This window comes from Wyeomyia smithii, chromosome 2 (assembly GCF_029784165.1).
Source record: "Wyeomyia smithii strain HCP4-BCI-WySm-NY-G18 chromosome 2, ASM2978416v1, whole genome shotgun sequence".
NCBI lineage: Eukaryota > Metazoa > Arthropoda > Insecta > Diptera > Culicidae > Wyeomyia > Wyeomyia smithii.
Window position 1 is genome coordinate 13850061 of NC_073695.1, and position 27061 is coordinate 13877121.

At 42.6% G+C, this 27061-nt stretch overlaps 3 protein-coding genes across 5 annotated transcripts in view; all 3 read left to right on the plus strand.

Moving 5' to 3' along the window:
* LOC129725720 (uncharacterized) overlaps nucleotides 1-27061 on the plus strand; it is a 500714-nt gene that overhangs the window by 46868 nt on the left and 426785 nt on the right. Inside the window, exon 2 of one of the 3 annotated variants that reach the window (XM_055681835.1) lies at nucleotides 23406-23537. The exons of the other annotated variants lie outside the window; for them this stretch is intronic. The gene's annotated coding sequence lies outside the window, so the exon portion shown is untranslated. The remainder of the gene's footprint in view (nucleotides 1-23405; nucleotides 23538-27061) is intronic. 3 annotated transcript variants of the gene reach the window in all.
* Nucleotides 5077-6591, plus strand: LOC129725745 (uncharacterized). The gene has a single exon (XM_055681902.1). It carries the CDS (start codon nucleotides 5077-5079, stop codon nucleotides 6589-6591), a length of 1515 nt encoding a protein of 504 aa, XP_055537877.1.
* On the plus strand, nucleotides 6695-7477 carry LOC129725748 (uncharacterized). Its single transcript, XM_055681903.1, has one exon. It carries the CDS (start codon nucleotides 6695-6697, stop codon nucleotides 7475-7477), a length of 783 nt encoding a protein of 260 aa, XP_055537878.1.

Consider the following 27061-nt stretch of genomic DNA (forward strand, 5'->3'; position numbering starts at 1 on the left):
GCAAGGCACCGGGACCGGATGGTATCCCTAACCTGGCGATCAGGCTGGCGATAAAAACGGCCCCCGGGCTGTTCAGGGCAGTCATGCAGAGGTGCCTGGATGACTGTCTCTTTCCGGACAGGTGGAAGCGGCAGAGACTGGTCTTATTGCCGAAGGCTGGGAAACCGCCAGGGGACCCATCGGCATATAGGCCTATCTGCCTGCTGGACACCGCGGGCAAGGTGCTTGAGAGGATCATCCTCAACAGACTGGTGAGGTACACGGAGGGTGTACACGGTCTGGCAAGTAACCAGTTCGGCTTCCGGAAGGGCAGGTCCACGCTGGACGCAATCTCTTCCGTCATCAAGACGGCGGAGGTAGCAATCCAGCGCAAGAGAAGGGGAATACGCTACTGCGCAATCGTCACGCTCGACGTGAAGAATGCGTTCAATAGTGCCAGTTGGGACTCCATAGCGCTCGCGCTCAGGAGCATCCATGTACCGGTGTCGCTGTACAAGATTCTGGAAAATTATTTCCAGAATCGAGTACTTGTTTACGACACAGAGGAGGGTCAGAAGTGCGTCCCAATTACCGCAGGAGTTCCGCAAGGTTCTATCCTGGGCCCGGTGTTGTGGAATGTCATGTATGACGGAGTGTTAAAACTCAAGTTCCCTGTAGGGGTTGTGATCGTCGGCTTTGCAGACGACATAACGCTGGAGGTTTACGGCGAGTCTATCGAGGAGGTCGAGTTGACGGCCGCGCACTGTATACGCAAGGTCGAGGACTGGATGCGCTCCAGGAAACTGGAGCTCGCGCATCATAAGACGGAGGTCACGGTTGTGAACAACCGTAAATCGGAGCAACAGGCGGTGGTCAGAGTCGGAGACTGCACCATCACCTCGAAGCGATCCCTGAAGCTCTTGGGGGTTATGGTGGACGACAAGCTCACGTTCGGAAGTCACGTCGACTATGCCTGTAAGAGGGCCTCATCGGCTATTGCAGCACTATCTCGTATGATGTCCAATAGCTCAGCGGTTTATGGCAGCAAGCGAAGACTTCTTGCCAGCGTGGTTTCGTCCATACTTAGGTATGGTGGGCCAGTGTGGTCCAGAGCGCTAGGTACTAACAGTTACCGTGGCAAACTGGAAAGTACCTACAGGCTCATGTGCCTGAGAGTTGCGAGTGCGTATCGTACGGTGTCATACGATGCAATATGTGTCTTGTCCGGCATGATGCCTATCAGCATCGCCATCAAGGAGGACAGAGAGTGTTTCGACCAACGTGACACAAGGGGCATACGAGGTACCAGAAGGTCATTCTCGATGCTCCGTTGGCAGAGGGAATGGTCTAATTCCACAAAGGGCAGATGGACGCACCGACTCATACCGGAGATATCCGGCTGGGTCGGGAGACGACATGGCGAAGTGAACTTCCACCTGACACAAATCCTGTCAGGCCATGGTTGTTTCAGGCAATATCTGCACAGGTTCGGACACGCGGTGTCCCCCATGTGTCCCGAGTGCGTGGAGGAGGAGGAGACTGCTGAGCACGTCTTCTTCGTATGCCCCCGTTTCGTAAGAGCGAGGAGCAACATGATGGCTGTGAGCGGGCCTGGCAATACTCCGGACAATCTAGTCCGGAGGATGTGCGACGACCCGGACATCTGGAACGCGGTCTGTGTGGCCGCCTCTCAGATTGTTCTGTAGCTGCAACGTGTGTGGCGGGTCAACCACCAACACGCCAGTGGTAGCTAATTACCAGTCTCCAGGTAGTTAGCTAGGAGGTTATAAGAGTAAAGAGGGTGCATCACGCACAAAAGCCACTTCCCGACGTAATACTTAACCGTCGTTCCGGGAAGACCAGGGCTGGAGACTGGAGGGGTTTTAGTGGGTCGGGACAGGGATAAATAGGTGTCTGGGGGAGTGTAACTACCCCAGCATCTCTCCCCTAGTCTCATCCCCACACCCTGAGTTCTCTTCTCAGGTGTCTGTTTGCAGATTTCCCCGCCACCTTTAAAAAAAAAAAAAAAAAAAAAAAGCCAGGGCAGCATACATCTACACAGAATCCAAAATCCACCGATATTCAACAATCGAATGTTCCTTCGGACCAAGTCTCTCCGGTTGGCGGTGATTTCTCCCCTGAACAGCGTTTAACCCCGCTTCGTCATCAAAGGTCAGTCCCCCCTCAGGCCCTTCCGCCACCGACTGCGCCACAACCGTCGTTTCCACCGACAAGTGTTTTTCCGCCTCAAACTGTTTCGCAACCGATCTTTCCACCGACAAGTGTTATTCCGCAGACTGTTCCGCCATCGACTTTTCCACCGCCAACTTTTCCACCGCCAACTTTCCCACCACCAACGGTTCCAGGAAATGACTACGACGAGACATTGTGTATCTTGAATCGGAGTCAAATTGCCGCACGTCAAGCTGTATCTAGAGATTTACCGGAGTTTAATGGAAACCTGGAAGACTGGCCGCTATTCTTCTCGATGTTCAACTCGTCAACCCAAATGTGTGGATTTTCGAACGAGGAAAATATGCTGAGACGTATCTCAGGAAATGCCTGAAGGGTAAGGCTTTGGAGGCAGTGAGATGTCGACTGCTCCACCCATCGAATGTTACCGGCGTGATGTCGACGCTAAAAATGCTCTATGGGCGACCAGAGGCTATTGTCCAGGCAATAATCCGCAAAGTTCGGGCACTACCGCCACCGAACATGGATAAGCTAGAGACAGTCGTAAACTTCGCGCTTACGGTTGAAAACCTTGTCGCCACTATCCAAGCGTGCGAAGTGAATAAGTTCGTGTACAACTCGGCGCTCAGACACGAACTGGTTGACAGGCTGCCATCATCTCTAAAAATGGAGTGGGCTAGGTTCTCGCGTGGAAAAGTGAACCTAACGCTCATTGATTTCAGTTCGTGGTTGTATACTACGGCAGAAGATGCGAGTGTCGTTATGATCAGTGCTAGTAGTAGTGACCAACGCTTCAGGGGCGGCAAAAAGGATGGCTTCCTGAATTTCCACTCAGAGTCGGAGTTCACAAGTTCGAAATCTGGTGAAACCTCATTCAAATCAAAAACATCGAAAGCTGTTGTTAAGGAGAATTGTGTCGTATGCAGGGGAAACTGTCCATCTGTGGTGAAGTGTAAGAGATTCGAGGGGTTCAACTACGATTCGAAGTGGGCAACCATAAAGGAATGCAAGTTGTGCCGGAAATGTCTCCGGAAACATAACGGATCTTGCAAGAATTCGAAACAGTGCGGTATAAATGGATGCGAATTCCTCCACCATCCTCTTCTCCATAACTCACAGAAGCATGAAGTTTCGAGTACTTCGCCACATTTATCAACCGTTTCAAACAATATCAACGCTAATGCGGACACGAAAGGCGTGAGCCACAGCTGCAATGTTCACCAAGGGCAATCGGAGATTCTGTTTCGAATCGTTCCAGTGAAGTTGTATGGGACATCGAAAACGATACGCACCTACGCGGCTCTGAGCTCACTCTGATGGAGCAAAGTTTGGCGGATGAATTGGGAGTGCAAGGGCCAACGAAATCATTGTGTTTGAAGTGGACCGGCGGAACACAGAAGATGTCGCAGTCGCAGCAGATCAACGTACAGATCTCTAGTGTACGAAACTCGAACAAACACGAGCTAACCGGTGTGTACACGATGCCCTCTTTGCAGATCCGACCACAAACGCTTCTGCTCACAGAACTTCAGAAAAAGTATCCGTACCTGGCAGGATTGCCACTCGAATCGTACAGTGATGTTAGTCCCAGAATTCTTATCGGTTTGGATCATGCTACACTTGGGAATGCCGTCAAGTGCCGTGAAGGTACCGAAAGCGAGCCTATTGCAATCAAAACGAGACTAGGTTGGATGGTCTTCGGGAGTTGCACAGGAAAAGAAAAGCTGAACGATACGTAAATTATCATAGCGTTGAAGGTTGCGAATGCAACCGAGAGCAAGACGAGGATCTGCATAAATTAGTAAAATCCCACTTTTCCCTCGACAGCCTCGGAATCGTTAAACCGGAAAGCTCTTGATGTCGCAACAGGACCAAAGAGCACAAACGCTCCTGGATACACGAACACGTCTCACAGAAACTGGTCGATATGAGAGCGGTCTACTATGGAAGTACGACGACGCTCGACTCCCGAACAGTAAAGGAATGGCGAGAAAGCGATGGACATGCTTAGAAAATCGCATGAAGAAGGATCCGGCGCTAGCCAAAGCGATAAAGGCGAAGATTGATGACCACTTGAGCAAGGGGTACGTAAGAAAGCTGACTGCAGAGGAGCTTGAAACGCCACGTTCTCGTATGTGGTACCTCCCAATTTTCCCAGTCGTCAACCCGAACAAACCGGACAAGATTCGGCTCGTCTGGGATGCAGCGGCTCTCGTCCACGGACTGTCTCTTAATTCTTTCCTGTCCAGACCAGCTGATCTCGCTTCTTTCTGTGTTGCTGCAATTTCGGGAGTATAAAATAGCAGTAAGCGGGGACATCCGCGAGATGTTCCATCAGGTGCTGATGTGTCCTGAAGACCAGCACTGCTTACGCTTCTTTTGGAAGGATGACGAAGCAGCAACTGAGCCGAGTGTCTACGTGGTGCAGGTGATGACCTTCGGGGCTTGCTGCTCACCAAGTACAGCACAGTACGTGAAAAATAGCAACGCTAAGCGGTTCGAACAAGATTATCCAGCAGCTGTCGAGGCGATCGTCAAACGGCACTACGTGGACGATATGCTGGTGAGCGTAGAGACCGAGGTTGAAGCAACTCAGCTCGTTCAGGATGTAAAAAGGATCCACGACGCAGGTGGTTTCGAAATAAGGAACTGGATATCGAATTCACGAAGCGTCCTGGCAGCGATCAGCGAGGGATTAATGAAGGAGAAAAATCTCGACATTGGCGACGAGTGCGCCACCGAGAAGGTGCTCGGAATGTGGTGGGACACCACGAAGGACTGCTTCACCTATAAAATCTCATCACGATACGATCAGGGCCTCATCTCAGGAAACCGACGGCCCACGAAACGCGAAGTCTTGCGAACGCTTATGATGGTTTTCGTCCGCTCATCGCTCATGTCATGATGTACCTTAAAACGCTGCTTCAGGATATCTGGCGCACTCAGGTTGGCTGGGACGATCCGATCGAAGATGCGCAGTACGAGAAATGGCTATCGTGGCTGGCAGTATTCCCACAAATAGCAACCATCGAAGTCCCACGCTGCTACCGAGTACTAATTCCCGCGGGAGCAGATAGCGTAGTAGAAATGCATACGTTCGTCGATGCAAGCGAGAGCGGCTTTGCTGCGGCGGTGTATCTTCGATATGTGAGCGGCGAGACCGTCGAGTGCGCGCTTGTCGCCGCAAAAACAAGAGTTGCACCACTCAAGTTCTTGTCGATCCCTCGCTCCGAACTGCAAGCAGCAGTCTTCGGTGTGCGACTTGCCGATACGATATCGAGATCTCTTTCGATCACCGTCAGCCGGCGAACATTTTGGACGGATTCCAAGGACGTCCTCTGTTGGCTTCGGTCGGACCATAGACGATACAGCCAGTATGTAGCATTTCGCGTCAGTGAAACCCTCGAGACAACGGATATCTCAGAGTGGCGATGGGTACCGACCAAACACAACGTTGCTGACGATGGAACGAAGTGGAAAGGAGTACCAAACCTGGCAAACGATAGTCGTTGGTTTCGGGGACCAGCATTTCTTCGCCTTCAGAAAGAAGATTGGCCAGCAAACCCGTTTTCTGCGAAGACCACTGAAGAGGAACTGCGACCGCATCTACTTGTGCACACCCAGCCTGGTGAACAAGCGATACGTCCAGAGGACTCCTCGAAGTGGAACAAACTGCTACGCGTGACGGCCTATGATTTACGGTTTATCAGCAATTCGAAACGCAGTTGTTATGGGAAAGCCTGTGTGGTTGGGAATCTGCAGAAACAGGACTACATCGATGCAGAAAACTATCTGTTCCGAAGTGCTCAGTCCGCTGCCTTCGCTGAGGAGAAATTGATACTCGCCAAGAATCGCTCGATGAAAAACCCCGTGAAAACGATCCCCCGATCTAGCCTGCTATACCAATGGAATGCATTCCTAGACGAAAACGACGTGCTACGTGTCAAGGGTCGAACGAAGTCATGTGAATTCATCGATCGGGATGCAGCTGAACCAATAATTCTTCCGAAAGATCATCCCGTAACTCACCTCATCATATCTTCCGTGCACGAACGGTTTCATCACCAAAACCACGAAACGGCCATTAACGAAATACGCCAACGCTACCGTACTCCTCAATTGAAAGCGGCATATTCAAAAATCCGGAAAGATTGTCAGCGGTGTAAAAATCTCCTCGCTAAACCTCAACCACCATCAATGGATGACCTCCCCGCTGGTCGACTTGCCGCGTACACTCGTCCATTCACTCACATGGGAATCGATTACTTCGGTCCGATCATGGTGTCAATTGGACGAAGAAATGAAAAACGGTGGGGGGTACTCGCTACATGCTTAATCACTCGCGCCATCCACCTGCAAATCGCCTACACACTGACCACTGATTCCCGATCGTGGAACCAATTTCCAAGCTGCAAGTAAGGAACTGAGAACAGCGATAAATAAGCTTGACCATGAAGCCCTCAAGAACGAGTTTACGTCGAGCCACAGTGAGTGGTCCTTCAATCCTCCCGTAACACCTAATATGGGTGGCGCGTGGGAGCGGCTGATCCGGAGCGTCAAGCAAAATTACGAACGAATGCAGGCAAGCAGACTCCCGACGCAAGAAGTTTTGGAGAGCACGTTGATAGAGATCGAGAACATCGTCAATTCTCGTCCTCTGACAAACATCCCGATTGATAACGACGACTCACCAGTGCTGACGCCCAACCACTTTTTGTTGAGGTCAGCCAACGGCATGAGATCGTGGGTTTCTCTGAACGACGAGCCTGTGCTCAGGAGCAATTGGAAACAATCGCAGTTTCAGGCGGACGTTTTTTGGAAATACTGGGTTCGTGACTACCTACCTACAATTACTCGTAGAACCAAGTGGTTTAATCCGGTAAGCCCGATCAAAGTAGGAGATGTGGTTATCGTTGTGGATCCGAGGTTTCCCCGCAATTGCTGGCCAACAGGTCGAGTGATTGCCACGAGTCCGGCTTCTGATGGTCAGGTAAGACGTGCGACCGTACAAACCGCATCGGGTGGCATCTATGAGCGACCTGCGGTGTCCTTAGCTGTACTCGACGTAGGCGTTACAAAGAATACGCTTCAGCAGGAATCTACGCGCATTCCGGGGGGAGTGTTGACTGCGCCCTGTCGAGATGTTCGGCCACAGCAGTTACTATCGCATCACACAACTGATAAACCGCACCCGTTACCATCCGAGGGATCGTCACGATCGAACCGCGATCAAAGCGGACGAAGCGAATGTCATGTGTCATCATCAGATAGGAGCGAGGCATTTGATCATTATTGGTGGTGCTGATAGTGCGAAGAATCTTAAAATTAGTTCTAATTATTCTTAAGTCTGATTAAATCTACATTAAATCTATCGGCTTAATCCTAGTGAACTTACACACTATCTAGTTTCTAAAATTACTTGCTAAACTAAGTGCTAAAAGTACAGAAAGATTACACGGCTGGACAGCGAAACCCGCGAATAGGAATTTCGGTTATATCTGTCGAATAAAATTTCTAAGCCTCAACCTAGAAGTGGAGCAGATCTCCCTCGAAATTTGTTAACGCTAGCGAGAATCACTAAAGTAGGTATCGAAAAAAAATATATATATATATATATATATATATATATATATATATATATATATATATATATATATATATATATATATATATATATATATATATATATATATATATATATATATATATATATATATATATATATATATATATATATATATATATATATATATATATATATATATATATATATGACTTAGTCTAACTTAGCTTAATATTCCTCAGTAATTTTATAACTTACATTTGTTTGAATAAAGTTTATGGAATTGATTCGTTTCTCGCTATTCCCAACAATACACAAACATAAAAATCTGAAGAAACTGACTAGAAAACCTGTGTTTTACAGACAAATTTGCACATTTAGTATTTCTGATGTTACTAAAAACTTAGTTCGAGTCATGCTCGGGTTACAGTAGGAAGATAGTTACACGCTATCAAAAAACGACAAATGTCCGTTTCATCTGTTTCGACCGATTTTTAGTGTAGTATTCGTTTCTTCCTCCCAGGTCTTAGTTTGCACTGTGATCAGGGATGCCGCATGTACCGAAATATCTGTGTTATACCAAATTTTAGATTCCAGGTTGCTACGATGTGCACATAAAACTCGTCGTTTGTTTTAAACTCCACCCGACATGCATTTCTCATCATTCTCCGTGTTGTTCTAGTAGGGTAAATTAACATATAGTGGATCCCTTCCCTATAGTGGACCATCCGCCAGATTAATTCATTGTATGTGAAAACTCGAGTGATTTTCAGAAAACTTCCATCTGGAAAGCCAGTTGTGCATCATACGTATACATACAAAATAAATAATTGAAATCCTTGATCAATTTTAATATGAGGTAACTAACACGAACCCAAATTCTCCGTACACAGTTATGAATAAATATTTTGCTGCGTGATGAATATGGTCAAATTTTTCAACATCAGACGAGCGGACGTTCTTAGTGACAGGTGCTACGCTGGATTCAAGGAGAACCAATATGTCGCCTGGAACTATGGGTTCATTAACATTCGTTCACATGAACAATCGGTTCTAGCCTGGTTCCGGCCATCATCTCGAGACACCACATATTTTTTTTTTTTTATTCTCGCTTATATCCCGTCGGTCTATTTCCGCCACTGTTGTGGCCAATTACCGACGCCCAGGGAGGCGACTCCACACCCAGGTCCCTAACTCACGACCCGTTTATTAACGGACCGGCGCCAACGGCTTTACTTTCTCATGCGATGGAAGGCGTGATCCCAGAGATTTTTCGCCTCAGAAAATCTCCCGGTGTCGGCTAGGATTGAATCTAGACCAGTTGAGTTGGTTGTGAGTGGATCACGCCACCCCACAACCATCGACACCTATGTCGGCGGTAGGATTCAAACCCAGGCGTCGAGCGTGGTTGGCGGAGACGTTACCAACCACACTAGACACCACATATGACAATCAGTGCATAAAATGCGAGGTAACCAGGCATTTAAAAAAAAAAAATAAAAATAAAAAAAATCCAGGACGGGTCGGGTACGGGTCGGGTACGGGTCGGGTACCGGCAATTTCGGGGTATTTTTCTTCCGGATACGGGTCGGGTACGGGTAGTTTGAAAAAAATTTCGGGTCCGAGTCGGGTACGGGTATTTTAAACAAACCCGACTTCGGGTTCGGGTCGGGTACGGGTTTGAAAATTATCGATGAATCGGGTACGGGTCGGGTACGGGTAACAAATTTCCCATACCCGACCATCTCTACAATGCAGCTGTGATCGAAAGCTCGAAAGCATTGCTTGGATCCAGCTTATTGTAGAATTGTCGACTACTTTATTTTGTGGAGCCGTTATTTTTACAAATTGATGCGTGTTATCGAAAGCTCCCTCAATATCAAGAAGAGCGCAGACCGCTGTCACTTCATGTTTCGGAAACTTCTCGATCTATGCCGAATCGGCATAGGATCTTAACGATCTGTCGCCATAAAAGTAAGTAAGTAAGTAAGTAAGTAAGTAAGTAAGTAAGTAAGTAAGTAAGTAAGTAAGTAAAATAACTTCTCGATCTTCGTCACTAGGCAATTCAAAGTGGTTCTAATAGATTTACCCTGTTGATAGGCATAGGCATATGTAAGGGTAACTCCTTCAGAAACTCGCTGCGGATGTAGATGTCCGTAATTTTGTCCATCAACTTGAGAAGAGTTGAAGTCAGACTCATAGGTCTGAAGGGTTCGTGCAATGTTTTGTCTTTTTTGCTCGGTTTTGGTATAAACGCCAGCTGACCGGGATATGTCCTAGAGTGAACCTGGTTCGAAAGAGGTGACTGAGTTCGGTCATGATGGAGACTTTATAGGCTGAAATGAGCTCACTGCCCAGTTGAACCGAGGCTCTGTAGCTCTTCAAAGTTCAACTTGGTCTCTGTCGAGCCAGGAAAGTGAATGTTCATAAGAACCTCCACCGTTTCCTTGGTGGTGACAGTCAGACTACCATCTTGCTTTTTCAATTATCCAAGACCATTCGTATGGTGATTGGACATCGCTTTTTGTAGTCGCGTTGTCTCAGACAGAGTCTGAATGTCTTCACAGAATCGAACTGTGGACCAACTTTTGGCTTTGTGTAGCTTAGCGTTATATTTTCTGAGGGTGCTCTCTAGGCTTCCCAGTTGGATGTGACTGTTGAACAAGCGTCAAGCGTCGTTCCCCACATTGCATACAATAACGTTGTTAGAAGTAAGGTATTCATGCCCCAGATTGTGTGGTGTGCGTCGGCATCACAGCCGACGATGAGTGGCTTGTTGATGCTTCGGCAGTACTGCACAAGCGGTGTGACTTCGGATGGCAGTATATCGTCCACGTCCCCCGGGAAGTAAACGGAGGCAACGACCATCACTTGTGTGCCGTTAGTCGTTAGCACTTCTACGGCAATGGCAACCAAACCCCGTTTGATCAACTTTGTAATGGGAACATATTTAATATTTCTGTTCAACAGAATTGCAGTCCTACGATTTGACTGTTGGCTGCAATAGATCAACTTACCAAAGATCCCGGTGTCGTGGAGGCATTATTCCTAGATCAGCATTACGGATAGCTGATCCTTGATTAAAAAAACTAGAAGCGCCCTTTCCGTGACGGAGATTCACCTGAACCCAGCGTATACTGCTCACGTTGGGGACAACGCGTCCTTCGTTGGATCTAGTTGAGTTCCAATTGGTGGACGGTTGCCATCAGGTTGGGGTGTCTGCGTACCCTCAGCAACAGGCTCCCGTGGCAGGTAAGCGGAACCTTCTTCGTTATCGCGGGAGTGCATCGTGCAGGTGGTAGCGGTGCACTCCCTGAGGAAGTCTCCGAACGTATCTTTCCTGTCTTTGCACCAGAGCCTTTCGCGCCTGTGTAACCCTTTGCCAACATGCCATATGCGTTCTCTGTTGTACTTGTAGTTCAGCAGGAAGCTCTGTGCCGCTATTAGGTTAACAGACTTTTGGCCCAGCTCCACCATCATCAGTTTTTCAGTTTTTTCAATAACATTACGATGACATACTCGCCATGCACATGTGGAGAAACCGTTGTTATGGTTTTGGAGTAGACGGAGAATTTTCTCATTTGAGGTGTCCACACTGTCATGTGCCCTATTATTCTTTGAGCCGTTGGCAGGTCCTTCGTGTGCAAGACACGAAAGTGGGCTCCATCCCATAGTTTGATAGACGCCAGGTATTCCACAGGCTCCGTTAGCGGGTGGGAATTTGTTAAACCCCCCACGGGTCGCATAACACCTTTCATTAGGAGTTTTGACCATTGGATTTTACGTAACAGCCATGGTTAAGAGCTATTACATCCATCCTCCTTTCCAGGGGCTCTGGATCCTCTGCTTCAGTTCTCAATAATTTAGGTCTGTTCGTGAAGGCCAAACTAAATTAAAGAGTACCGTAACAGGCGGAGTTAATCGGTTGGACATTCTCCTGTCGAGCGCTGATCCAACGGCCTGTTTTGTATTCGCGGCGATTCGCTTGATGCTACTCTGCAAAGGTTTTGGGAGATCGAGGCCATACCAACGCAATGCGTCCATTCCGCTGTAGAACGGACCTGTGAAGAGCTGTTTAACGAAACTATGACCTGAGACATTGCTGGGCGGTACATAGTGCGATGACCCAAAACCGACGATCCGGAAATTTTTTGGGACACTCCCGAGATATTGCCGAACGGCGATTTTTTAGTTTAGAACGTTGTCTGGAATGGAGTCTAGCCTCAAATATGCATACTATACAATTCATGGCAGAGTACGAACATCTAGGGCATAAGCGTCTTGAAGAACCTGTAGATGATAACAAGCAGCCCCATCACCCTGTGTTCAAATCCTTCAGCACAACAACTGAGACAAGAGTTGTTTTTTGATGCGTCGTGCAAGACGGCATCGGGTTATTTCCTGAATGATTTATTGATTGCCGGACCATTCGTACAACAAGATTTTGCGCAACGCTGCATGGGTTGTTTTGAGTACTAAACATTCATTAGCCGAATTTATTGCAATCCATTACCCGCCGCAATTGGTGCTTTTCAGCATGCGACTTGGTTCGACGAATCTTTCACCAATGCAATGTTACGTTTGCTTCCGGAAGAAATCCCAAATGATTTAGCAAACTGTCGCCAATTTGCCAACAGCGGTGTAGATTATTGCAGTCCGTTTTTTGTGATATCTGGAATACCAAAACGAGGACCGATGAAGGTATATGTAGCGATTTTCATTTGTTTCTTTTAGCACGCGGTTCATATTGAAATAGTAAGTCACCCTACCACTGGTGCATTTTTATTTGCGATGCGTCGGAAGATTTCGGGAAAAGGACGGCCAAATTTCACCTACTCAAAGAAATCGGAAACCACTCGCTTACTCGCGAGGACCTGGTAACGTTACTCGGTCAAGTCCAGATGAGCAGCACAATACTAGTTCGAGGCGTATTTTGCCTGTGATCGAATTATTATATTTTCAATACTGTACCTCGACCTCGCATGATTCACCTGGTCTTATTAATTCTCAGCGAACAATGTGAGATCTGTTCATCCTAGGGCCTCCCCCAAACCCAAGCTGCATCCAGGACAGCCAACGAAGCTGTCTTGTGTTGCACACGACAACTAATTCATGCCCATGTTGTTTGTTCAATAAACCATGGCATCCTAGTTTAGTTAATTTTGAGACTGTCCTGTTGGTTTGACCTACGCTGTTGACAGCCTGCTGTTCGGCTGCAGCTGTCATCGATGATACTTGACTCGCACTCCTTCGTTTCTCCTTTTTCTTAGTCCGATGCCATGATGAACATGAAGCAAATCGTTTCATATGTTTTCTTATTGTTGATATTACTCCCCACACGGAAAAAAAGTGTTTCGCACTACGTCGCTTGCGCTTGCATCGGCCTTGCTCTCGTGAATCATAATCTTGTAACAGTTGTAAAGTTGGAGAGGCAGAAAGGATCCCAAAGTGAACTTTTGAGCGATTAGTCGTAAATTTCCCCTTAAGAAGGTGGCCTTGATTGCCCCTTCCCGTGGGTGAACGCGAACGCGTTTAGTGAATGCAGTGTGCGTAATGACGAGCATCATAGTTTGTTTATAACGTGCTGTGATATTTTCGAATTTTTACGTGTGAAATTGTGTGTGCACATAGAATATTTAGTGTCTAAAGTGTACTAAAGAAAGATCTTCATCAGGATAAGTAGAAGTGCAGTAATATCTGCTGCTTATTTTGAATAAATTTTGCAATTTTATTTGCTTTCCGCCACGGCTGGCTGCCGTCGGCATTGTTTTTTTCTTTTTCAATTGTTTTGCCGGTAGTGTTGTGTCGCCGTACAGCATCCACTGTGTAGGTAAAATGGAATGTGCAAAGTGTAGTCAAACGGTTGTGATCAACGATGTCGTTTACTGTTGTAACTGCAAACAGAGATTTCACTCTCGCTGTGTAGGCATCGGTAATGCGGCTATTCAGTTGATCAATGCGAATGACAATCTTCTGTTCAAGTGTGATAATTGTCTATCGGTTCAGTGTTGTGATGAGCAGAATGTATCGGTTTTGGATGTCAAAGTAATAAGAGACGAGATTAACAAAATTTCTGCCTCTTTTACAGATTTGCAAAACAACATTGCTGCTCAGATAGACAACGCGTTCAAGATCGGGATGGAAGCAATGAGAATAAATGTAAATGGTACTCTAAAGGAAAGAGTTGCCGATTTTAAAAAAATTAATGGATGAAAAAATGAATAATATGACTCTGTAATTTTTTGAAAATAAACGTGATAGGGATTTAGTTGCGATGAATAGTGTGATATCTGAACCGGCTGATCTCAGCCGTAATTCAGCTAAAAAGGTTAAAAAACGAAAGTTAAATGAAGATGAAAAACAAAGTTTTAGCGATGAACCGATGACTTATGCAAACGTTTTGAGCGGTAGTAAGAAACGTAAGGCTTGTCCGGTCATCGTGATTAAACCAAAAGAGTCCACCCAAAGTAGCGAAGCTACGCGGGAGTTTTTAAAATCAAAACTAAATCCTAAAACACACAAGATTAGTAACTTTAAAACCGGGAAAGACGGCTCTGTTATTGTTGAGTGTGCAACAAAAGAAAATGTGGAGGTGGTGAAAAATAGCATTGAAGGTAATCTGGGTGAAAGCTATACAGCTGTTGTTCCCACACCTCCGGTGCCAAGACTAAAAGTGTTGGGCATGAGCGATCAATATTCCTCAGATGTCTTCATTGACTTTTTGAAAAGTCAAAATGAAGACATTGCAATTGGAGATGTCAAAGTCTTGCGTACGTATGAAAATCCACGTTTCACGTATAACAAGTACAACGTTGTGATAGAAGTAGATAAAAAGACTTATGACTGTTTATTATCCGCGAAAAAAGTAAATGTTGGGTGGGATCGGTGCCCTATAGTTCCAGCGATAAATGTCCTTAGATGCTTCAAATGTGGAGAATTCGGCCACAAGAGTACAGATTGCAAAAACGATGAAACGTGCTCTTTGTGTAGTGAGCATCATAGAACTTCGGAATGCACATCCACTGTATTGAAATGCGTTAATTGTTCTAAATACAATAAAGATCGTAAAATGAATCTGGACGTTAACCATGCGGCATCTAGTTCAGAGTGCCTAGTTTATAAAAAATTGTATGATCAAAAGAAAGGCAGCCTGCATTTCAATAAATAGCAATCAGGTTCCAGGAATGTGTGTAGCTTAGATATTATATATTTGAATATTGCTGGTCTCTCTACAAACTACGTAGCTTTACGTCATATTGTAGAGTTGAATAGTCCATTTTTAGTTTTTTTTGTCAGAAACACACATAGTAGATATCGATGCATTTGATCAATATTCTATTCCGAGATACAATATTGCTGCCTGTTTGTCACATTCTAGACATACTGGAGGGGTTGCTATTTATGTCAAAGAATCAGTACAATTCAATGTTTCTTTCAATGAAGCAATTGAAGGAAATTGGTTTTTGGGCATAACAGTGGACCGAGGCATGAAGGTTGGTAACTATGGTGTAGTTTATCATTCCCCTAGTTCTAGTGATCAGCGATTTTTGCAAATACTAGAAAACTGGTTTGAGTTATTTGTGGATAGCCGCAAATTTAACGTGATTGCTGGTGACTTTAACATAAACTGGCGTGATAGCTTTAATTCGAGCCATTTGAAGAGATTAATAGAGTTTTGCAATATAAAACAAGTTGTTACTGAATATACGCGTATTTCTAGACACAGTAAAACTTTAATTAATCATGTTTATACAAACTTTGATTCTGTTCGCGCTGCAGTAAATTCTGAATTGAAAATAACCGATCATGAGACTCTTGTTATTACTGTAAATCAGAGTATAAACAGTGATGATAATTTAGTTAAACTAAAGTGTTGGAAAAATTACTCGAAACGAAAGGTTTCGGATCTTGTCGCGTGAAACGTGGATTTCCCATTATCGGGGTGCCTTGATCATAAAACTGATGTTCTCAATAACGTCTTAAAAACGTGTACTAATCAGTTAGTGGAACAAAAGTTTGTTGTTGTGAAGAACTCCAACAAGTGGTACACTTTGGATCTTTTACGTCTTAAACGTAAGAGAGATGGATGGTATAAAAAGTTTTGTAGAACAAACAGTAATGATCACTGGCGTAACTATACGATGGCGCGTAATATATATTCTCAAACTCTGATCAAAACACGGAGCGAATATATACAGAGGAAAATTGAACATCATAAAAATAACAGCAAAGAGTTATGGAAAATATTAAAGTCATTGTTGAAACCTGGCGTTTGCAAATCGCGGTCCATAACCTTAAATGGCACAGAAGAACGATCAGAACAAGCAATCGCTTCTAAGTTCAATACTTATTTTATCGATAGTGTTTCAGATATCAACCGATCTATTGAATTGGTGGATGAACCTGATGAAATGAAACAGCCAATTAATGTTAACTGTACTTTGACCGGTTTTCACCCTATTTCATACATTTCAATGCAAAAAAACGGCTGGAATCGATAACGTTAATGCAAAAGTAATTCAAGATTGCTTTCATGTCATCGGACACGACCTCCTTGGCCTAATCAATGAATCGTTACAAACTGGGCACGTGCCACGAGTTTGAAAGGAATCTTTGGTGGTTCCTATTCAAAAGGTTGCTGTTACGAGTAAAGCCGAAGAGTTTCGCCCCATCAACATGTTGCACACATTAGAAAAAATTTTAGAACTTGTTATCAAAGGCCAACTTTTAAATTATCTTAATATGAACAGTTTGTTAATACCAGAACAATCAGGCTATCGAGAAGGTCATTCTTGTAAAACTGCGTTGAATTTGGTGTTAGCAAAATGGAAAGAAAATATTGAGCGTAAAGAAACTATTGTTGCAGTGTTCTTGGATTTTAAACGCGCTTTCGAAACCATTTCTAGGCCCTTATTGTTACGAACAATAAAGCGCTTTGGTATTACAGGTACTGCATACAAGTGGTTTGAGAGCTACTTGTGTGACAGAACTCAACGGACTATTTTCAATGAATTCACATCTTCTCCCATGGGAAACATTCTTGGAGTACCTCAAGGAAGTGTATTAGGGCCCATTTTATTCATAATGTACATTAATGACATGAGACAAGTTTTACGTTTCTGTGATATTAACCTTTTTGCTGATGATACTGTACTGTTCATTGCAGCTAAAGATCTCGATTTTGCTATTATTCGCTTGAGTTAGGACTTGTGTTCGCTGAGTAGATGGTTGAAATTCAAACAACTAAAACTGAATATAAGTAAAACTAAATTTATGGTTATTTCGCGCAACCGTGTTACTGAAAATGTCTCTGTGGAAATTGACAGCGAGACACTTGAACGCGTACGTGAGATGAAATACCTTGGCGTGACTATTGATGACAAACTTCAATATTCATATTGACAATGTCATCAAGAAAATTGCCAAAAAATATGGAATTCTCTGTCGTTTGAATAAAGAGTTGAGTACTTTTAGCAAGATTCATCTCTATAAATCAATCATCTCTCCCCACTTGGACTTTTGCTCTTCCATTTTATTTTTGGCAAATGAAACTCAAATATCGAGGTTACAGCGTTTGCAGAATAAAGTTATGCGGTTAATTTTGAGATGTAGTAGATTCACTTCCTCGGCCTTGATGTTGGATGCCTTGCAATGGTTATCTGTGAAGCAGCGAATTGTGTTCATGACGATGGTGTTCACTTTTAAAATAGTTAACGGATTGCTGCCTCGATATTTGTGTGATCGAATTGTGAGAGGAAGTGATATTCATAGATACAATACTAGAAACGCGACAGAAATTCGAACACCAAATTTTATTTTTGGAGCTTCGCAGAATTCATTATTTTTTAAAGGAATTAAAGTGTTCAATTCGATGCCTACACAGGTCAAACGTGCAGCAACGCTACTTGAGTTCAAGAGACAATGTATTTCACACGTCAAAGCTGTTTTTTAGACAGCTAAACAGAAAAGTTTTACAATTCACGCACTAAATTGACGAATTTTTCATAACGGATGATTTTATGTGGACTTTTGCTGTAATAGCTTTTTAGTATTTATTTAAGCATTGTAAAAACTATTATGTTCGTCCCGATGATAATGATGCATTTTGTATTTAATGTAGTAGTAAAAAAAAAAATGAGAAGTCTACAAAGGTTTGAGAATCGCGCGCGTTACACAGATATAATTGACTACCTTTCTTAAATTAATATATGACATTTTGAAAAATAAAGGTTTTTTTTTTATTTACATACATACAGATGTATTATGCTGATGTAAGTTATGAAAATTGAGTTTTTGTGACACAATAAACTTTTAAGGAGTTCTGGACATACGTCGGATTACTCGGAAAAATTATGACACTTTTGATTGTCTTTGGACGTTGAAATTCCTAGCTGTTCTAGTACTTTTTCGGGTTGGAAATTTTCTAGACTTCCCTAGGTGGGGACATCCTCATGAGTATCATGTTAAGTTCACGGTTTACCTGTGCTTTGCTTGCTGAGTTCGGCGGGAATGGCCTTGTTGGGACTGTAGCAATTTAGCTGTGGGCTAGATTGGGTGTTGGCTTAATTCAGATGTGAATAATGTTCAATTGATTGAAAGAAGTAAAATAATTAGAACTTGGTAATCTTGGTCGTAGAACGGCTTAGAAATTTGTGTTTAAATTTTTTTTTATTCAGTAATACTAAACGGAAGTATTGTAGCATTGGAATATTATGGAGGATTTTATATCTGTATTGACAAAACCAGTCCGTTTTTTGAAGTAGAATACTTCTCTCAGGAAGTTCGGCTACATAGGGATGTGAAATGAAAATCTAAAACCGAAAAAAGTGAAAAATATGTCCAATTTCAAATGCTAATAAATCGGTTAGTATTCGATGGATTTCCTTCGTTCTTGCAGCAATAGATTGGAAAATCTTCTAAGATTCTTCCCAAAATAAGATAATTGTAATTTTATTATTCACAGTATTGTACCATTGGAAATTGTCAAGCCTTGTCAAAACGAAAAATTCGACCTCTGATTGGTCGTTATATGCTTGCTTCCCAAGCACGGTCGACGGGATCATATACCTTGCAATTGAAAACATGCTATTTGGCCTATATAAGAGCCTGTTTCAGCCGGAGCCGCTCATAATAGTTCTAGACAGCGACAACAGCAGTCGTCCTTCCTTAGCAGCAGCACTAGCCCTGTGGTTGGTCACCACGTCTCAGGAGCAGCGCGGTTTTCCTCAGCGTGTGTCGCCAGACAGCCATTATTCCCCCCGTGTTGGGGCAGCATGAAGATTGCCATCAGGAAATCCAATTTTGGAAATCAAAATGCCTTTTTGAAGGCAAATAAACAAGTCATTGAATGTTAATAATTTTTGTCAACGCAAGCAAGTATTCGAAATCGCTTGATGTTACAAACCGCAATAAAATACGGGTTAAAACCGTTGCGTGTGTGAGAGCACCATCGGTGTTTATTCGCTGGATGCACTATCTACTGTCTACTGAACGCAATAATCTGCTTACATGCGACACGGGGACGGGAACATTTTCTTCAACGAAGCTGCGCAACACGACACAAAACATGTTATTTTGTTGCTTCAATGAGAGTGCTATCGGTCCGGCTCGACAAGAAATCATTTTTGTGCATCCGTGCTACGAAACTGAGGAAAAACTTTAGAAACTGAAAAAAGAGGTGGAGCTTATCAAATGATCGCTCTAAACCAGAATGAATTCACACATATTTTTCAAGTTATATCATTCCACCACGTACGTAAAATAATTCATTCCTATTTTCATCCCTATATAAGAGCCTGTTTTAGTCGAAGCCGCTCATAGTAGTTCTGAACAGCGACGACAGCAGTCCTCCCTTAGCAGCAGCGGGAGCGAGCAGTGGGTACCATCGATAGCGGATAGCGGCCACAACTGTGGCATGGCTGCGAATAAGCGTAGCAGTTTCAGCGGATCTCACCATCGATAGCAGCAGGGCCAGCAGATGCAGGTACAGCGGATACCAATGGCGGCCACAACTGTGGCATGGCTACGGATAGCGTTGCAGTTGCTCAGCAGTTGGGCCAGCGTATAGCGGCCACAACTGTGGCATGGCTATGCATAGCGTAGCTGTTGCAGCGGGTATATCAGCATCGATAGTAGCAGGGTCAGCTGATGCAACGACACTCCCTTCACTAAAATGCTGTTTCAGTGTGGTAGCGGGAAGCATCAGCAGTAGGCTTGCATGAAGTGAATACATCAGCCAGCAACTTCCTCTAAGGCCTCTGCCATAGTAGACGCGAAAAGCGGCGCGAACCATTTCGCTCGGCCGTAGGTTGATGTACAGCTCTACTGATGACTGTACATTATAACCTACAGCTGAGCGAATCGGTTCGCGTCGCTTTTCGCGTCTATTATGGCAGAGGCCTAATGGAAAAGTTGCATCAGTTTGTTCAGAAGAATATTATTGTCGGTAATATTACAGAGATGCGATTGCGTAAATCCGATTTTGAATTGAACAATTGTTCTTTTGAGAACAAATAACACACCTATTTGAAGAGTTAATAGTTTTTGGTACCAATAGCAGTATAGTGACAGCCTCAGCGGTAGTACAGATGCAGCCGGTACTTCCCTGAGGCCGATGTAAAGGTAAATGGGAGCAGCACGGCGAAACAGTTCGGGTTATGCTTAGACGCGCGTCATTTTTCGTTGTTGATATTCCCCACATGAAACGACGCGCTTTCGTATGATAGCGGTGGTATTAGCGGTAGATGCATTTGCCAACACTTCCTCCAGTAAAGCCGTGTCTAGTTGTCAATGTGAAAACACCTTTCTCATTGTGTTGACCGTGTGCCTTAGTCCTCACTATCAAGGTAACACAGAGATGTAAGATAAACACTACATCCTATGATAAATTGAACAATTGTTCTTATAAGGACAACAAATGAATTAATGAAGATTTAATTTTGAATTAGAATACTTCTCTCAGGAAGTTCGGCTACATAGGGATGTAAAATGAAAATCTAAAACTGAAAAAAGTGAGAAAAATTTCAAATGCCAATAAATCGGTTAGTTTTCGATGGATTTCCTTCGTTCTTGCAGCAATCGATTACAAAATCTTCTAAGATTCCTACCAAATGCATGAAATTGCAATTTTATCATTCGAACTATTGTATTATTGAAAACTCTTAAGCCTTGTCAAAACACAAAATTCGACCTCTGGTTAGTCGTTATACCGCGCTTTCCCAAGCACGATCGGCAGAGTTATGGACCTGGTAAATTGGGAATGCATCATTTGGCCTTATAAGAGCTTCATCAGATAATAAACAAACATTTCATCGAATATTAAATTGAACAACTGAAATTTGAAGAACACAAATCATTATTTGAAGAGTTAGTATTTTCTCGTTTTGCGCTATAATACAAAATTAATTATCTTCATCTACATGCATACTCTGACTATTATTACGTGTTTGCGTCGCTTAGTGTTTGGCTACGGTCAAGCAGAACGCAAATAACGGCGCGATGCGATTCGGCAAGACGAAATCTGTTGAAATGTATAGCTCTACTTCGCCTTAAAAAGAGCTGTACATTTCACCACGGTAAGGCGAATCGCATCGCATAACCGTAGCCTTTGTTCCGTTCCCGTTTAATGTTGTCGTATAAAATGTGCATATTACAATTCGGCAGCACTTCAACTCCTCATTTGCACAAAATTTAAAAATATCCAATGAACTTCATTCAAAATATCAGACAAAAAGAAATTACAATACTGCCAATGAACGGTCAACGTTTATTCACTAGAAAAAATGACTGACACGCAAGCAGCCAGGTTATCTTTCTTGTAAAAGTATTCTACTTCAACCTTGCGGTCGTGGCTTTGCATACAACCTTCTTGTGATTTTTTTTTTTTGCTTTCTGGTTTAATTGAAGTAATAACTAATTATCTAATAGATAAATCGTCTACCTCAAATCTTTGTAGGGGTAAGAGGCGGGACCATCATCATCATCATCATCATCATCATCATCATCATCATCAATGCGAATACACCTACCCAGCCCTTTTTGACTGTTGTGGCGAAGAAAACCCTTCGGTTCTGGCATTATGATCCGACTCGGTTCGATCACGCGGTATCGCGTAAAAAAAGCCCTAAATTGAAAGCGAATTGGTAAAAGAAAACTACAGCAAATGAATTTGAATGTGTCACTTCACCTCAAATATTTTGATTCTACTTGATGAGAGTATAGTCCCACTTTATTTTTATTAGGCTGATACAAATTTCGAATTCTTTTTATGTCCAAGGTTATCAAAGTTAGCAAAGAGGGTGGCAAAAAAAAAAATAACACCGAGACGAAAAAAAAAGAAATATCTTTGATCAAAGTTTGTGTGCAAGTTATGACGTTTGTAACTTGCACTCAAATAAATGTTGAAAAATTTAACTTTTTTATTATTAGTATTTATTTCGCTTGCCTTTCGACGACACTCTCGCTGTCACCTGACTTGTTTGTTGCTAAATTAAGCATTTATGCTGTCAGAAAACCAATGAATTGAACAAAACGGTTTAAGGTTTTTTTTGTTCCCCTTCCAATACTCAAGATTTTTGAAAGGGGGGGGAGGGTGACATAAAATGAAAATAAAATTTGTAACGGCCTTATATAGAAGCAAAAAAAAATTTTTTTAATTTATGCAAGAATCTTTATGGTTACTCAAAGATACGCGAAAATCTATATTTCACAATCTATCAGTAGGTTTTTGAACCTTCCTTATGGACATTTAGAAATATTTTCAGAAACAAAAATATATATTTTTTTTTTCAATTGATACGAAAGATTACTCAAAGTTGCGTGAAAACCTATTCCCCATCACCTATCAGTATTTTTAAACTATTCTTATGCCCATTTAGGATAATGTCAACAAACAAACAAAAATTTTCAAATAATGCAAGACTGTTGATGGATACTCAAAAATGCGCGGAAGCCTATTGCCCATCACCGCACAATGGTCGGAAAATTAAGATTGTTGGCCGAAATTGATTTTTTTGGTGTCAGATTATTAGTTTTCTACTGTACACTGAAAGCAATCGACACGACATTATATAGTGTTTTGCACTTGATTCGCCCTACTGGTCAAAACATATAGAACACTTTAGAATTATTTATCGTGCAACACCTCATTTTTAAAAGAAAAACACTTTCGATTCTCGTGTTATGACATATAAACATGAAGTGTTTGAATTTTGAATCTCAAATGAATGTTTACCGAGCTTCGAATGATTTTTATTCGATTTTAAAATGAAAACAGTTTTACATGGGAATGATTGCATATAATGCAACCTTTGTTTTATTTATAAAATTGGAATATTACTATAAAAATTCATCACCAAACATAAACTATCCCTCTCTGTTGAAGAAGCATGTAAAGCGAACAAAGAATTAAATTAATTTAATTTGAATAATTGTCGTTTTAGTAAACAAATATTTTTAGATGAAGAAAAAAAATGAACAAATAGTTGCCTCTAGCGTAAAGATGTTTTCATCAGAATCTCTGTGATCTTGTGCTGAAAGGCCGAGATAAAGATAAATGACATAAATCACTTACCTTGCAAAAATTTACAGATGTTGTCCGGAAAATCGTCGAGCTTCTAAGCCGTATGACACTCGCTGTCTTTTCATCTGTCGCCATTTTTCTACTTTTCAGATCAAACGGCACTTTATTTGACATATAAAAACAGAACAAATCAACTGGAAGTGTTTCGCACGTGATAACCACTGTGATAAAACAGTGGAGCAGATGTTGAAATCACACGTAAATGAAGTGCGGCTCATAGATGTGTGTGCGACAACTTGAAACGAAAGTTAAAAATTATTGAATTCGATAAAAAAAATCTCCAAATAACAATGCAGAGTCATTTTCATATCCATTTGATGAAACACTTGGATGGAGCGTGCGCATTTTTTCCAGTGCATTTTTCCTAGCAGCAATCATTGATCGGTGTTACTAGAAGAGCCAAAGCACCATTGAAAGTTTAATGAAATACTTCAAGGTTTTGATCATTGAATATAACTTTTTATCGTAGAGAATATGCGAAATTCGTATTGAAGAATACCTTTAATTGTAAAATTGAGAAATCCAGGAAGACAAATACTGCATTATCAAGGTGCATGATTTAGTATGCGGAAAAACCAGCAGCACGGCAAGCGCGCATACCACATGACCGATCACATTGGCAGACTGATGCTCAGACACAAACCAAACGTCGAAGTTGTGCGTGACTTTCTTTTGATGCATTGGCATCGCGTCCTTATAAGGGAACATTAAAAAAACGTAACTTTTTTAGGTTTTTTTTTTTGATCCCCTCTCTAGATGATTACGTAGCTTTATATATAACAACCCATTCGTTGTTTTGCTTTCGTCTCGATTAGACGCTAATTGTTAATTTCCGTTTGAGTTCGCAAAATAACAATACACGAGTTATCGTACGGGTGTTTTTTTTGTCGATTAGTTCTTGTGCTGCGCGATAACAATAGCCGGCAGTTTATCGGCAGAAACATCTTCTGCACACTGGTAGGGGCAGGCTACCGCGCCAGTGATCTGATACGCAGCTGATATATCAGCAAGAATAATTCTCCCGCACCGCTGTTACCCCGCTAGCAGCACGGACCACCATACGATCGAGCGAGTGGAAGTCAACTACAAGTGGCATCTACAAGGTCGCGTGTAAGATACGGCCACTGTGTCACAACACGAAGCTGGATCGTCATTGTTTGTTCTGCGGAGACGCTCGATTAATCCTACTATCAGCCGTGAGGTCGTGACTTAGACGTTCGGTGAAGTATTCACTTTAGAATTTTTATCATTATTATTAATAGTATTATTATTATTGTTATTATTATAATAAGAATTATTATTTTTATTATTATTATTATTATTATTATTATTATTATTACTATTATTATTATTATTATTATTATTATTATTATTATTATTATTATTATTATTATTATTATTATTATTATTATTATTATTATTATTATTATTATTATTATTATTATTATTATTATTATTATTTTTATAATTATTATTATTTTTTTTATTATTATTATTATTATTATTATTATCATTATTATTATTATTACTATTGTTATCAGTATTAGTATAACTGCCTTTTTTTTATTTTGATCCATTGTAGTTTGAAAAATTGTTTTTAAAATTTAATAGCAACTACTTGAAACATTCGAATATTTATCGTTTGTGTGCGGTAGAGCGTAACGCTCCCGCAAAATGGACGACATGCAGGTGCAACTATTCCTGGATGTGGAAACAACTGGGGAAGAGATTGAGATCTCCCCCATCAATTCCCCTCTACCTTTCCCGCTACCTAGCCCCGTACCAAGGGTACCGGCAACACGGGTGAAAGCTTACCTAGATGCTTCGAAAGGTCCGTTCGTAGTTTACTTCAGGCCCATAAAGAAGCCTTTAAATATAATTCAAATCGGCAAGGACCTGGCAAAACAGTTTTCGGACGTAACCGAAATTACAAAGGTTAGACCGAACAAACTGTGAGTTGTTGTGAGTAGCTTGAAGCAAGCGAACGCAATTGCTAGCTACGAGCTCTTCACGAGAGAGTACCGCGTGTACATTCCTGCCAAGGACGTGGAGATCGACGGTGTGGTTACCGAAGGAAGCCTCACGGTCGATGACATTTTGCGTCACGGGATTGGCTGCTTCAAGAACCCCCTGATTCAAGATGTAAAGATACTGGATGTCAAGCAATTGCATTCAGTATCCATCGAAGAAGGGAAGAAGAAATTCTTCCCTTCGGATTCCTTCCGTGTAACATTCGCCGGATCCGCACTGCCGAACTACATCTCTTTGGACAGGGTTCGTCTGCCTGTACGCCTGTTCGTACCGCGGGTTGCCAAAACTGCAAGCAGTTAGGTCATACAGCCACCTACCGCTGCAACAAGGCACGCTGCAGCAAGTGCGGAGGCAATCATGCTGAGACCGCTTGCAGTGAGGATACTGAAAAGTGTCTTTACTGCGAGGGAACTCGGCATGACCTTTCGGCGTGTCCCGCGTTCAAACAGCGCGAGGAAAAAATTAAGCGTTCCCTCAAGGAACGATCAAGAAGGCGCTCTTTCGCAGAAATGCTGAAGAGTGCTGAGCCACCCTCGACAGGAAACATCTTTTCCTTTTTGCAAATCGATGAGGGTACATCTGACGATCCCGTCGAAGGGTGTTCTTATGCCATGCCAGAAGGATCTAGGAAGAGGAGAATGATCAACTCTCCTAATATTTCTCGCAAAGGTCGCAAGATAACCCCTAGCGGAACGACCAATAAACCAACACAGAAAGGAAGCGGTGAAGAAAAACCGAAGCAAGTACCTCCCGGTTTTATTTCAAATCAAACCAGGAGTACCCACCGCTTCCTGGGGCACCAAAAACCCCTCTTGCACCCATTTCTCGATCAGAAGATAAAAAAAAACAGGGTTCATAAAATTTTCTGATATTGTGGACTGGATATTTAAAACATTCAACATACCAGATCCCCTACAAAATATTCTACTTGCCCTTCTTCCTACAGTGAAAACCTATTTGAAGCAACTAGCAGCAACTTGGCCCCTCATTTCAGCTATCATATCTTTCGATGACTAATACGGCGAAAGAGGTTAGGAATTTTATCACTGTATTACAGTGGAATTGCAGAAGTATCATCCTCAAATTCGATCTATTTTCTCATTTAATAAATACATACAATTGTGACGCATTTGCGCTCTGTGAAACCTTTCTCAATTCAAACGATCAACTCAATTTCCACGATTTTAACATTATTCGTCGAGATCGAGACTCACACGGTGTAGGGGTACTTTTAGGGATCAAAAAGTGCTATTCCTTCTTCCGAATCGACCTCCCCTCGATCTCGAATATTGAAGACGTTGCCATTCAAACGAATATGAATGGAAAAGACCTATGCCTTGTTTCTTTATATATTCCCCCATCCGCGCGGATTGAACAGAAGCAACTCCTTGATATAGCAGAACTGCTTCCCGCACCTTTTTTGATTTTGGGAGATTTTAACTCTCACTGTTTGCTATGGGGGTCGCTGTACGACGACAACCGATCTTCTTTAATCTGTAACTTGATCGACGACTTCAATATGACACTTTTAAACACTGGGGAAGCGACACGTGTACCTAATCCTCCAGCACGTGAAAGCGTGCTTGACCTATCCCTCTGCTCGACATCACTAGCGCTAGATTGCCAGTGGAAAGTAATCAACGATCCCCACGGTAGTGATCATCTTCCAATCGTTATATCAATTGCTAATGGTTCAACTCCCCCGAACCCAATCA